Source organism: Musca autumnalis, unplaced genomic scaffold, assembly GCF_047663935.1.
Source record: "Musca autumnalis isolate F117 unplaced genomic scaffold, ASM4766393v1 scaffold_2, whole genome shotgun sequence".
Classification (NCBI taxonomy): Eukaryota; Metazoa; Arthropoda; class Insecta; order Diptera; family Muscidae; genus Musca; species Musca autumnalis.
In genome coordinates this window covers 90373085-90387806 of record NW_027411755.1, presented here as the reverse complement: position 1 = coordinate 90387806, position 14722 = coordinate 90373085, and the positions used below count along the sequence as shown (strand labels likewise).

Sequence of the window (14722 nt, the reverse complement as noted above, 5' to 3'; positions counted from 1 at the left end):
GCTAGAAAACGTAGGGTCAACGCCAATCTCTCCTCTACACTTATGGCTTCTCTAAATTGTTTATCCTGCCTTTTTATAAGTGGAGCCACAAGATTGAGCAAATAATTGAAGTTTTCATTTGTCATTCGAAAATAGTTTTGGTAGTCCAAGGGTTCCGAATGTTGAATTTCTTTTAAAAGGTTCACATGGGTATATTTTTTGCGGGATGTTATCCATTTCTTTACCCATTTTGTTCTTTTCACCACTTTTTTTCTTTTTCCATTAGGGCAATTATTAAAAATGCGCATCCAATTTTGTTCTCATCCATGTTTATTAATCAAATTTTATAATGTCATGTTCACACGAGCGTTTCAATAACGTTGTTCGCTTGTCGAACGACGAATACGAATTAACCCGTTTCCACGACACCATTCGTAATTAACAGAAACGTAAACAAAATTTCCTTCATTTTTGTTTCCCTGTTTTCACCAAAAATTTAACCGAAAACACATAAAATATACATTAAATGAATAGAAAAAGCAATAGACTTTCCTTCAAATGTATCTTCTATATTTAACTACACAAATTTCATTAATTTTTTCCATTAATTCTGAATAATTTTGTATTTTCAATCAGCCCAATCATGAATGAAAATTCCGTGCGGAATTTCTCTCTTTTCCCTTCTTTGCTATCACAAACAAAAAATCCGCACGGAAAAACATTCCGATGGAGAAAAAGTAGGTATCATGAACGCTCTCAAACATGTGTTTTCCTCTAAAAAAATCTCCCTTGCAAAACTGAAGGGAGATTACAAAAAAGTTGGTATTTCCCAACAATGTTGCAAAAAAAATGCAAAATAAACAGTTTTGTTGGCTTTTTATACTAAAATCTTCAATTTGCGGTTGGAAATTTATTAAAAAATTAACATATGTATTTCACAAAATAACATTAGTTTGCAAACTCGGTCACTCTCAACTTTTTGTACCGATCAACGAAGAATGGCAGAATTTTGCACATACAAAACACAGCTTCTTTATTGTTGAAAAACACTGGACATATGCATATTTCCAATTATTTTTATTTCAAAATTCATATTTTTTTTCAATTTTTGCCATCTTTTTATTAAAAACACTCGTTTTTGATACATTTATGATAGTGGCAGTTCGATAGCACAATGCACTGTTTCCTTGGAATTTTACAATCTTATTTGATGATTTTCATAACAATTAACATCTTCTGAATTTCTTTGATCTGTAAAAGTGTAATTTATTTGATTAAATTTGTTTATTTTGTCTAAAAACACAAACACTTAACATTTTCTCTTTGTTTTCACAACAATTAGGGCACACAAGGTATGAAAACGACCCTTCAGTGCTGCCAAATTCAATGATTATTTTTCCCCAATTATTCATGATAGGAGGAATGTTCTCTCGAGAAAAAACTATTCCGCGAGAACTGCATTCCGCAAGTATATTCATGATTGGGCTGAATATATTTTTATATCTTTCTATTTTCAAAATTAAAGAGAGAGAGAGACATGTCAAAACAATATTTGTTTATGCAGCCTTTCAGTTATTCGTTTCCTTTTTGTTTCTGATTGTTTTACGCGATTTTGAACTAATGAAAAAGAAATGTGTGTGGAATTAAGAAGGAAACACAACCATTTTCCTTCTGAATTTAAATAAAATGTTTAGTTCATTAATTTTCATTCATCTTTTTCCATTTTTCTAAAAAATTTTGTGTTTTCAACAAATTTTTCAATTTTGAATTTAGACATGTCATAATTAATTTTTTCGATAAATTCTCTCATTTGTTAGGGATGGGACATACTTATTCGTCGTTCAGAGAGTATTTCTACTCGAACAACGTAGAAAAATCGTCGTTCGTTCATAGAATTTTGTGTGGGGAAATAAGTAATTTATTCGTAGTTATGGGTCGAACAACGAATAGAGAACGAACGACGTACCGTGGAACGCTTTGATGACAAACATGAATTATGGTTTGACCGCTTCGAACAGCACAACAAAACTGAAGCAATCGATATTTAAAAAAAACTGTCATTCAAAACTGACAATGTGTACCCAGCTTTACGTAGCACAATTTTTAAATTTTAACGCAGAGACGATTGACGACGCGCCATGACTCGTGTCCAATACGGAATCGACCCATTGTTTATCAATTTTTCGTTTTTATTCACTTGTAAATATGCACGGCGACAGCAGCTATTTTGTTGTCTCCCGAAAATGAACTTTATGGCGACAGAATTTGACGTCGTCGCAATACGGAATCGACCCATTATTGTTTGACTGAGTTTTTTGCCTTGGTATAGGTGTAGTATGAATGACGTATAGGTGAATTATGAATGATCCGACAGGCAAGGCACTCGAGAGGGTGCTTGCAACGATCCAGTGTGAATGGTGCGACGGACAAGTTTTCTGTAAGTTTGGCTTGTAACAGTCCTGGGTGTCTGAGATTCTGTGTGCTTGCCTTTTATTTTTTCGGTAAGGTATATTGTTGGGTTGTTTGACCATTCTTCATTGTGTGAGTTTGTTGTTGAGAGCCGGCGTTTCGTTCAGTGTGGGCAGGCATTTGGTTGGCGCCACTAGTCCTAGGCTTTGAAAATCCCAATGGAAGAAGTCTATATTCTGTGGGTTACCAGCCCCGGACTCTTGAGTCATACTGATAGTAGTTTTTGGCTACGAAGTCGGCAGATACTTTATTCCGTGGGTTTTTCTCTGTGGGCTACTAGTTCCAAGCTATTTGTGGCTCTACTGGTAGTAGTTTTTACACTACCAAGCCTGACCGATGCTATATTCTGGTAAGGACCCACGTCATTTTCGGCATATCTATCCGTACTTGCTCACCGGGCCACCAGTCCCGCTTCCATTTGGGAACCAACTGGTTGTAGCCTTATTGTTACTATGTCGTACAAGACTTAATTCGGTTACCACTGGTGGCACATAGGTCTTTGTAGCACTTTCCTTGTTTCGGGAAGAGTTTCAGCTCGGCCTTTGATAACTTAAATTTTTCTGATTCTGTCAGTTTCTCCTTCCTTTCCGGAACTGTACTACCATCCTATATTGTACATCTTAAGCCTTTACCTAATTAACTGCGTGTTGCGTGTGCGTTCAAAAATACAAAAACAAAATACATGTATTTCAAATTGAAAACAAAAACAAATACATGTATTTTGTTTTTGTTTTTTTGAACGCACACGCAACACGCAGTTAATTAGGTAACAATCTAATCAACATTACAATAGGTGTGTCTTTTTACGTAATAATTTGTAATAATTATTACGAAATGTTACTAAATGCTGTCTTTTTACACAAAAGTTCAGTAAAAGAGAGCGAAGTGAGAGAACAAGTTTGACAGTTGTTTGCTGAGAAATTGCTAAAAGTTGCTGAAAGAATTTTTCCTAGCAACTTTTAGCAAGTTCGATCAGCTGTTTTTTAATCATCTGCTAATGGCCAGCTGCTCAATGTTTATCTTATTTTTGTGGAAAAATATTATAAATATTACGATTCAGCTATATTTATTGATTGTTTTATTAATATATTAATTATTTTTTATTTATTTTGCTTAAAATTGAGCAACTTTTTCATTGCTTTGGAGTTAGTTTTTCTTTCATGCATTGGCGCCAATGATTTAGTTTTGGTTATCAACTGTTATCTTGCTAAAGTTTACTAAATGCTGTCTTTTTACTTTTTTCTCTATTTTCGTATCAAAGAGTAAAATCTCTCTTACTCTCTGAAAAGAAGTTACTGAATAATTATTACTGAAAAAGTAAAAAGACACAACTATTGTTTTTTTAATATAGAAAAAAAATCTAGGCTTAAATCTAGTTTAGTAAAAACTCTCCGATTTTTTTGAAATTTTTACCAGAGGCAGATATTGTTGCGCTGATCACGGAAATGTATAATTTTCTTGGGGGACGGACCCGGTTACCCGGTTATTGGACCCGAAAGTCCGGGTACAAAACCCGGGTTGGGCCGGCTCTACTGAACCGATTGCTACAAAATAGGTATCATTGGAAAGCTTATATAGCACCATTTTGGAAAGGTTAAAGTGCGAGCTATAATCTGACATACATTAAGCGGGCTCCCATAATGGACCCATTTTCGACTTTTTGAGGGTTTTATGGAAAAATCCGGGTCCAAAAATCAGTTTTTGGGTTATATCACCTGACCACCTGAAAATAACCCCATCATATGACCACTTTTTGGAAAGGTATTTCCATAAGTTGGAAAGGTATTTCCATGAGCTTTTGTAGCAATCGGTTCAGTAGAGCCGGGTCCAATAACCGGGTCCGTCCCCCAAGAAAATTATACATTTCCGTGATCAGCGCAACAATATCTACCACTGGAAAAAATTTCAAAAAAATCGGAGGGTTTTTACTAAACTAGAGTTGTTCCAAAATCTATGTAATGTACAGTAAAATTATTTATTTCTTGCAACAAAGTGTTAAAATGGCTTCATGGAATTTTTCAATCATTTCTTGATTATCCTTATAACCCACTATTTCCTTGGCAGCCTCCTTATTCAACCACCTTAGCTCTGTATGTTCCTCTGAAAGTACAGGTTCTTTGGACACATCTTTCAGTTCTGCTAACCAGTAAATTACAGTTTTCGGGTTCCCTCTTACTTCATAATTGAGAGTAATTGGATTATCTTTGTAGATAAGAAGGTCTTCTTCAGAGTACCTAAATTAATTTGTTTTAATAATGAACAAGAAATAATGAATGCTACCATTTACCCAGCTTCCTCTCTAGTTTCTCTAACAGCAGTAGTATAGTCATCTTCATCTGGATCTACATGGCCCTTTGGGGAGCTCCAGTGGAAATCACCATATGATGCCTTGAGTAATAGATATTCAATTTCATCGCGCAAACGGCGGAAAATAACAAAACCGGCAGCTCTTTTGGCCATTGAAAAAATAATTAAACTATTTCCACCTGCATGGTACAAATACACAGGTAGCCGCATCGGCAATTGTTGGTAACATAAGGTGTCAAAATTTGATATCAATTCAATGCAGTTGACACATTATGTTACCATCAGCTGGCATGATAATGCTACCTGTATTATTGTACCATGTCCACCTGATCATTTTCATGGTACAATAATACAGGTAGCATTATCGAGCCAGCTGATGGTAACATAATGTGTCAATTGCATTGAATTGATGTCAAATTTTGACATCTTATGTTACCAACAATTGCCGATGCGGCTACCTGTGTATTTGTACCATGATCATTTTATATTAGTGTTGGCATTTCAAATTGAACCAATGACGACAGATTTGTAATAAAAATTAAAATGAATATATTATGTGAACATATGTTTAATTTCGTGTTGTCATTGATTACAGCTTTATATTAGAGAAAATCAGAAAATTTATATCTCATTGTTTAGTATTTTTTTTTTCATTATGCATAAAATTTTCTTTTTCTGTGTAGAGTACGAAACATCGCCAACATAAGTTATGGTACCAATTATGCCGATAGTTTGCCGACTCTGATGAAATCATCTGATGTTGTTTACAACATGGTACAAATACACAGGTAGCCGCATCGGCAATTGTTGGCAACATAATATGTCAAAATTTGACATCAATTCAATGCAATTGACACATTATGTTACCATCAGCTGGCATGATAATGCTACCTGTATTATTGTACCATGGTTTACAATACGAACTCTGATAAACTAATAAAAACGCCATTCACATCGAACTGAGTACTTTCATTTGATAAGGAACAGTAATTGTATTTGTTTTTTTTTTTTTTTTTGCTGATAAAATAATAAACAAATCGAGTTAAAGATGAATGATTAATGTTGGAAATGTTCAAAGCTCGAATTGAATTCTAATTATGTAGCTTTTGAATAAAAAATACAGTTCAGTTCTGGCTAACAACGAAACGAATAGAGAGGGTCGAGAATATACCTACATATCCAAGTACATAAATATTGAATACATGAAAGAAAATGCGAAAATGTTCCACTTGAATGTCAGTAAATGGAGGAAGCTGTTGGTTGTTCTGATTGTCGTCGCTTTTCTTCTGGCGGCATGTCAAGTTTTACAAGGCGAACATGGAAAGGACCACTGGGAAAGTAAAAAGACTTCCAGTGATATTCCATTGATAATATGGTGGACTCCACTAGTAGATGGTGGCTATGAATCGAGAAGAATTTGTGACGTTAGTAATATTTGCAGATTTACAACAAAAAGAGATCAACTGCAAGATGCTAGTGTAAGTAGATTCAACATTAAATCTGAAATGGGCGTGGTGTCACAGTGACAATATGTTACTTGACTGTTTTGCTATTGGTTGTTTTTTTGAACATTACTTTCGTCCCATGGCAGAACTACCTATCACACCACCTGATCGAATATGAAAAGTCAAATCACTTTATAAAAAAATTATTTTTGTTGTAATTTCCCCAACAACATAAAGAACATAACATATTCAAAATTTTACGATGCCACTACTTGGGTAATTGTGCCATGTTTCGTCCGTACTTATCAGATTATGGGCCATTATTACATGTGTTCTTTTACTATCTGATGGATTTGAAAACGCAGAATAAACCAATTTGGAGGCATTAAAAATATAATTTTTACATTGAAAGTTAATTCCAAGAAGCTCTTCCTTAAAATTCAATCATCACTTTTAACTTTAAGTTAACCGGAACGCTATAAATCTGTTCGGTAAATCCAAACTATAATAAAAGAATACTTATAATAATGGGGCTATGACAAATTTAAAATTGGTTTAAAAATGATCTTTCTTTGACTTACATTATCTTCAAGTTTTTAAGTATGCAGTTTGTCCACTAAAATCCTATCAAAGACAATGGATAACTTGGGATAAATATGTATCCTGAATAATGATAAATAATTACAAAACACTAAATTTTCGGCCTAAATTTTCTTTAGAGGCACATAAGATAGGGAATACCGTATGACTACCTTGGAATAACAATCTAAGCTCCAATTTTTTAATATACACATAGGTATGGCCAAAAAATAAGTACATCATAGATTATGTTTGATGTTGTGCTTCACCATCTGTTTTTTTCTCGAGAAAGATGTGAACTGCTCTACATTTTGAAACTTCTATTTGTAATCAAACACGCAACAAGCATAAAAACGAACAAAAGCACTATTACCCTGAAAAGAGATTGGCGTCAAAATTAAGAAATGAGAGAAAAAATCTTATGACAAGATGAATTTCAATCTCAAGGAAAACGAATTTCATATAATGGTTACAAAAATTCAATTTAACACGGAGGTGGCAAGCTAATCCGCGTTGCTGTCCCGCCGTAATGAGTTATAATGAAAATTTTTATGCTTGACAATTCAAAAATTGGTATTTTCTACCTCACTTCTCCGGTCCATTGTCAAACAGAGGAGGATTTTAAATGTATCTACCGATTTTGGCTGTAACCTTTCTATTCTCATGCGGACTTTGTCGAATTTTTTCGCCCATTGATGCTGTTTAGGATTTATGATCGTCCATGTCCCCTGCCTTTTTACTAAAACGATATAATTATAATTCTCCCGCTTATTGAGACGTATATGTTTTAGTTTTTCATGGCTGATGGACCGTTGAACCTCACCATTTTGGGGAAATTTGTAAATACATACATATATCATTTTTCTTGGTCGGAGGCGCAACCACCGTTGTCTCGAAAATTAATTTGCAAGTCGATGCACTCATAAGTTTAGCACATATAGCGATTGTAAAACAATAAGCCCCGGAAATTCTTCTATAAATAAACGGCATTTTGGACCACGGGACATTCCTGAACATTTTCTGAAAATTGCATGAAATTAGGTTCATTAGTTTTCAATATATAACATATTTAAGAAGTGGGCGTGGTCCGGTCATTTGACTCCAAATATATAGCTAGTATACACACAACCCCATTGTCTCCCAAAATTTATGCTGAAACTGATATAATCATAGGTTTGGTTTATATATAGCGTTTAAAAGAATTCATAAAATATTCATAATAACGGCAACCATTGAGCTTTTGCTGCAAATTTTATGGAAATTGGTTCAGTAGTATTGGATTCGTAAATAAGTAGATAAGGTCGGAGACACAACCACAATTGTCTCGCAAATTAATTTTCAAACCGATACATTCGTAATTATTGTAAATATGACAATTTTTAAGAAATATGGTATAGGGGAAGTTCCCCGCCCCTTCCGAAATTGAAAAAATTATGTAGCCTATTTTCACCGGGGGCCATCCCTGTACATTCCATGGCAATTTCAGGAAAATTAGTTCAGTAGTTTTTGTAAAAAAGAATAAAAGTGAAAATTGAAAAAGTGGCCGTAAAAGCGGTCGTGGTCAAATTTTCTTTGCATAAAAATTCGGGTTATGACGAACATTTCACAAAAAGAATTATCCAAATCGGTCCAGCCGTTCTCGACTGACGCCATTACCAACGAACGGAATTTGATTTTTATTTCAAAAATTGACGCAACAGAAGCACAAGAACCCCATTTACTATTGGTGCACCTACAATTTTCGCCAAACTCTGTCCAAAAATAGTGTCACGATATACTCCACGCAAAAGCTCAGTAGAAATGTGTGGGAAAATTGACTTTCTTCAACAAATATTTTTGCAAATTTTTGGCAGATTTTCGCTATTTTTTTAGGTTTTATCCTTTTCTGTCATGAGATCATTAGCTCAGACCTACAGCAATAAAAATCGCCCAATATTTTAACCGTTATGTTATCTTAAGGCCAACATTGAAGCCTATTATGCAATAGGATTCATAGGAATTTGAAGTTTCAAGGAGATATGTACCCAAATTTCAGTAGAAGCTCAAGTTTATTTTGCACCATTTGTCTTCTATCATTCATTTTTCATTAAATCTTTATAAATCTGACAAAAAACTGCCAACTTATGCCAAATTTTTAACGTATTATAGACAATTAAGGTCCACAGCTTTTATAAGGTCTTATATTCCTGGTATTAAAGTCATAGTTCGACCAATTTTAGCGTTTCAAACTTAAAATTGTTTTTATTTGTTCAAATTTTAACGAATCGTAACAGAACCATTCGAAATTTGCATTTTTACCCAAGTTATTAAAGAATGTGCTATTCCGATGAATCACTTTAAACCGTACAAATTTTGGACTTTTTGAATGAAAATTAAAAAAAAATATAACGGTACGTAATCGAAGCCAAACTTTTTGTTGAAAGATACTTCATAAGATTACAAACCAAGATATATAAACATTCCCGAGGTTATTTCACGGATATCGACTAAAATGAAGTAACAAAAAGCAATTTGAAATGTGCTATTGACATGAAACGGAGTGTATATATAGATATATGTACATATATATTGTAGATATATATGACAGATCTTTGTCTAGAAACTTAATATCATAAAATTATTCTTGTTGCAAAATTTTGTTTGTTTCTGTCTTAGGCGATTTTATTTTACGGGTCAAATGTTAAAATCGGTGATTTTCCTTTGCCACGCCTACCGCATCATATATGGGCTTTAATACACGAAGAATCGCCACGAAATGTGCCATTTATGCCATACAATGATTGGCTACAACATTTCAACTTTACATCAACATTCAGTCGGAACAGCAATATGCCATTGACAACATACTACTTGACGGATGTTGAAAACTTAACCAGTCCCGCCTATACAATTCCCATAGGAGAAAAATCACGCCACAAAGACGAAGCTCTTGTTCTTTTTATTCAATCAGATTGCGATACTATGTCTGGGCGTGACGATTATGTGAAAGAATTAATGAATTACATTAAGGTTGATTCATTTGGAACATGTTTAAAAAATCGAAATTTGCCAAAAAGGTATTTAACCAATGGATTTTGAAATATTAATTATATTCATACATTTATATACTCATAGTTTGCAGGTAATACAACACGACTATTTAAACAACCTGTATGCACCAGAGCTTTTAAAATTCATGGCGCGTTATAAGTTCGTAATATCTTATGAAAATGGAGTTTGCGACGACTATATAACGGAAAAATTTTGGAGGCCTCTTATTGCTGGTTCTATACCTATATACTACGGATCACCTTCCATAAAAGTATAATATGTGCTACACAGTAACAAAGTATGTGTACAAGACTAATTTTTCTCTTTCAGGATTGGTCCCCGAATGAAAAGTCATTTATAGACGTGAGAGATTTCAAAAGTCCAGAATCATTAGCAATATTTCTCAAAGAATTGGATTCAAATGACCGACTTTATAATTCGTATTTAAACCATAAATACAATATGCTGCAGCCTATTGCAAACAAGCGGCTGTTAAATGATTTGAATAATCGCAAGACTGCTATGTATAATGGAGATATCTTTCAAAGTTTTGAATGTGCCGTTTGTTCCCATGTGTATAATCAGAAGAAAAATAAAGCAAGTCACATGGCATCCGAAATGCACTATCAATGTGCCCATGAACCGGTCTATCCATCTATGTATGCAAAGGTGTCTAACTATGACGATTGGTATTCGATAATGAATGTTGGTAAGTGTAAAGCGCACATTTTGGATCAGTTCTTTAGGCAAAATAAGAATTTTACGAGTGAGGAGTTCATGAAAAAATTAAATAAAGAATTATCACTTGGTAAATGTTAGATGTTAAAATTTCAAACCGGTATACTAAGCATACTAATTGAGGCTTTGAAGGGTAAATAGCCACCTCGTAAACCAAAAACGTTAAATGGACTTAACAAAAACTAATATTGCATTTCAGCTTCTCTATTTTTATTGTTCATATATACCAATAATATAAGAAAATATAAAATAATAAATTATAGGATTATTTATTATTTGTAATATACGAAACTACTACATTTTTATTAAGTAAATACCATTGTTTTTATAAGATTTCAATAATAACTGTAATAATTATTACTAATGTTGCAGATTTTGACAGTTGTATAAAAGAAAAGTTGCTGAAAAAATGCTTCAGCAACATTTAATAAGTAAAAAGACACACCTATTAATTTCCATATAAGCCAAATAGAATATTATTGTTTTAGCTTATTATTTAGTTATAGTTTTTAAATGCATAAGTTTTGAAGATATGAATTTTTATGAAACAGCCTGTGTTGTGTAAGAAACTAGTCCTTTGGTCGTATTAAATAAACATATGTATATGTTATGGAAACTAATTAGCGAGTAAGTTATACATGTAACATTCAATAAATATAAATTGATGCAAAAAATTTGACATACACCAATTATTGGGAGCATGTACCGTAATTTGGAGCTGCACATACACACCTACAAGTGTGACCAAGTTTGAAACAGACTTCATGAGTAATAAAAATAAATTTAAAAAAAGAATTAAAAAAAAAGTGGAGAAATTTGTCCCTACAAATGTTCTAAAGTTTAGAATCTAAAAACCATTTAAAAATCTACTTTTTTTCAAAATTGGCATATTATTCTAACAGAAAGAAAAACTTTAACAATTTTTTCTATTTCAATCATGATTTCTTCCATATTATAGTGCTTTGGATTAATTTTCTTCGAAATGTGGTTTTACCCCCAGTTTTTGTAAAAAAATTTATTCTTCTCACACGAATTGTCAAATTTTGTAGATCGATTTACTCGCTTTAGCGCAAATGTAGAGCGCTGATTTTTAAACGAGGAATCCTTAATGGTATATGGAACGTGTATACGAAAAATTAGATGTGTATGTCATCTGGAGGCTGAGCTGTGAATGCCTAAATTATTACGAATATAGACGAACGAACAAAAATAAGTTACAAAAACTGGGGGTTAATCAGTCTAAAGAAGCAATTGCAAAATATCCCATAATAAATGAAATGAATTTAGTCCTTATTTACATTACATTAGTCCTTATTTACATTACATTAGTCCTTATTTACATTACATTAGGCAATTTTCCTGGCGGCAATCGTCAGTTTGTCGGTAAGAGAGGTTGTTGAGAGGCAAAGGGTCACCATATGCCTCACCCCTCCATCAAACTGACAATTGCCGCAAGGAAAATTGCCCAATATAAATAAGACCATAAGCAATTATTGTGTGAATGCAGTCATCGGAGCACATCCCCCATCTGTCGCAGCTGAAGAGCGTCAGCTGCCACGACAAACCAGAGTAGTTTTGGCTCAATTACGCTCAGGATATTGCAGTCGCCTAAATTCCTATTGGGCGGGAATCGATCGCACCGTGCAAGACATCTGCCCAGTATGCGGCATGGGCCCGCACGATACTAAGCACCTATTAAACTGCCCCGCCAAGCCTACTCATTTGACTCCAGTGGATCTGTGGAGATCGACCCAGAGCCAGATTGAACAGGAGAACGTACATACAAACATAATAATAAAACACTGTTACAACAACAACAACTATTGGTCTGTTCCAGTACTGCAAGAATCTACTAATTTTCACTATTTTTTTTCAATAACATAAAGGAAAAAATGTTATCTTATATGCTGTTTATATTAGAGCTTTTTGCAGGGTTAACCTTCTTTATAAGGATTTGTTTGAAATATAAGCAATGGAATTGACATTTAAAACCCAGTCGGTTTGTTAAATCCGGTTATACAGTCAACCAAAAAAGTCTACATACACCCTACAAATCTCGGGTTTTAAGGGTAAGGAAGCATTTTTATGGAAATCCAAGTACATAGTTCTATCTCATATCCCTAATAAACAATATTACATACAACAGAAATATATTCCATAATACGAATAACGGTAAATTCTATAAAAATTAAAAAAATAATAGGGAGAAAGTGTACATACACCCAATGAAATATTAAGATTACCGTAAAATTTATGGAATAAGCAATACAAATTTTACATTTTATTGCTTTATCGAATGTCTCTAGTTGTCTATGATATATTTTAGACAAAATAGGAACATATTTGTGGATTAATTGCCGTTATTTAATGTCAGACTTCGCGTATAGCTCGTTAAGGCGGACCCTTGCAGATTTCTTTGAGTTTTTCAGTCTAGTAGTTTACCACAAAGTACAGAAACAACTTGTTAGAAGCTCTATGTACATAATAAAGAACAACTGGCCACAATATATTATATTCTTAAAAATTGTAACGGATCAAAAAATTGAATTACTGCAAAATCCTAGATTTGTTGCTTTTGATATGCACAACACTGTATTTTAATAACCAAACGTTTGTTATGTTTTTGCCAGGAAGTCCGCCGCAAAACATTCGAATTTAAATCAGCTGATCAAACTTGCAAGTTCTTACAAGAAAAATTTTCCTTGCAAAAACTTGTAAACAAAACTCTCCAAAGATCTCCAAAATTCTCTCACTATTGTCTCCAAATTCGCTCTCTTTAACTTTACAAGTTTGTTATCGAACAGCATTTTGTAAAAGTTTGTGCAAATTTGTACAAACTTTAGGGTTATCGTACAGACCTATTATCTCACACATTTTTACAAAAAATGTCAAAATTTTGTTAACCCTGCTGTCTGTGAAAGAATGATGGACAGCTGGTAGCCAAACGACAAATGTATGTATATGTTAGTAAATCAGAGTTGTATTTGAAGACAAACTGCCTAGTGTAAACGCCTAGTTATTTGTGTAAAGCAGGAATATTAACTAGGCGTTTACACAAGACAGACTGTCTGCAAATACAACTCTGACTTACTAACACATACATATATTTGTCGTTTGTCTCCCAGCTGTCCATCATTTTTTCGGAGACAGCCGGGTTAACAAATTTTTGACATTTTTATAAAAATAAGTGAGATAATAATTGAAATGTGTTGGAAACAAAAGAACATGAACAAAAACAAAATATGTGAAAGGAAACAAAAAGATATCGACGATTTTTATTCATAATTTTAAAACTGTTTTTGCAGTTGTCTGGACGCCAACGTCACACAGGCAAGTTTTGGGTTTTGACAATCAATACATGAACTCAACTGTCCTGTCATGTGTAAACGCAGGGTAAGAATTTTATTTCATTAGTCCGTGTTTAGACACACGGGAAAGTAAATTCAGTTCATGGTATAAATACACAGGTAGCCGCATCGGCAATTGTTGGCAACATAAGATGTCAAAATTTTACATCAATTCAATGCAATTGACACATTATGTTACCATCAGCTGGCATGATAATGCTACCTGTATTATTGTGCCATGATTCAGTTTTTAGGCAATAGAGGGTAGGAAAGAGTATTGAGGAGCTCTTTCCTCTCCGCTCTCTCCCAAAAACTCAATTTACTTTCCCGAGAAATTTGTGTGTCTAAACACAGACTTAACACACATGTCTAATGTGATGTTCACACGAGCGTTTGAAGTACGTTGTTCATGGTACAATTATTACAGGTAAAAGCAAGTGTTGTTGTACAACACATAGAAATTTGTTGTTGTACGTAATACTAGTGTCATATGGCATATGGGCAAAAATGTAAACAAATATAAAAAATATAAACACATTTTGAAGGTTCATAAATATTGCCTTGAAAAATGTCAAGGCTTTTTAATTAAAAAGAGATGAATGGAAAAACGTTAGATTTTTAAATTTTAACGTTTCAACTATATTTCTTCTTAACAGAGAGATTTTAGCGGTATGTATTTCTCTTAATATAATATTTACAATCACTAATAATTGATTCTTTTTCAGATGGAATCAATAATTATGAAGAAAGAGCGACGAAGGATGACAAAACAAAGGGGTTATATATCGCAACGGCCAAGATTGTTTGTGCTTGAATTTTGTTTAATGA

At 33.5% G+C, this 14722-nt stretch overlaps 2 protein-coding genes across 2 annotated transcripts; one reads left to right on the top strand and one right to left on the bottom strand.

Annotated features, from left to right (window-relative positions):
• Window positions 1-4404: 4404 nt before the first annotated feature.
• On the bottom strand, window positions 4405-4950 carry Datp (purine phosphoribosyltransferase family protein Apf). The gene is made up of 2 exons (XM_073965909.1): window positions 4736-4950; window positions 4405-4682 (listed from the first exon to the last, which is right to left on the bottom strand). The coding sequence occupies exons 1-2, from the start codon at window positions 4906-4908 to the stop codon at window positions 4424-4426; spliced, it is 432 nt and encodes a 143-aa protein (XP_073822010.1). The 5' UTR covers window positions 4909-4950; the 3' UTR covers window positions 4405-4423.
• A 720-nt stretch (window positions 4951-5670) lies between these two features.
• On the top strand, window positions 5671-11221 carry FucTB (alpha-(1,3)-fucosyltransferase 10). Its single transcript, XM_073968245.1, has 4 exons — window positions 5671-6233; window positions 9435-9835; window positions 9894-10080; window positions 10140-11221. Exons 1-4 carry the CDS (start codon window positions 5958-5960, stop codon window positions 10626-10628), a joined length of 1353 nt encoding a protein of 450 aa, XP_073824346.1. The 5' UTR covers window positions 5671-5957; the 3' UTR covers window positions 10629-11221.
• Window positions 11222-14722: the final 3501 nt, after the last annotated feature.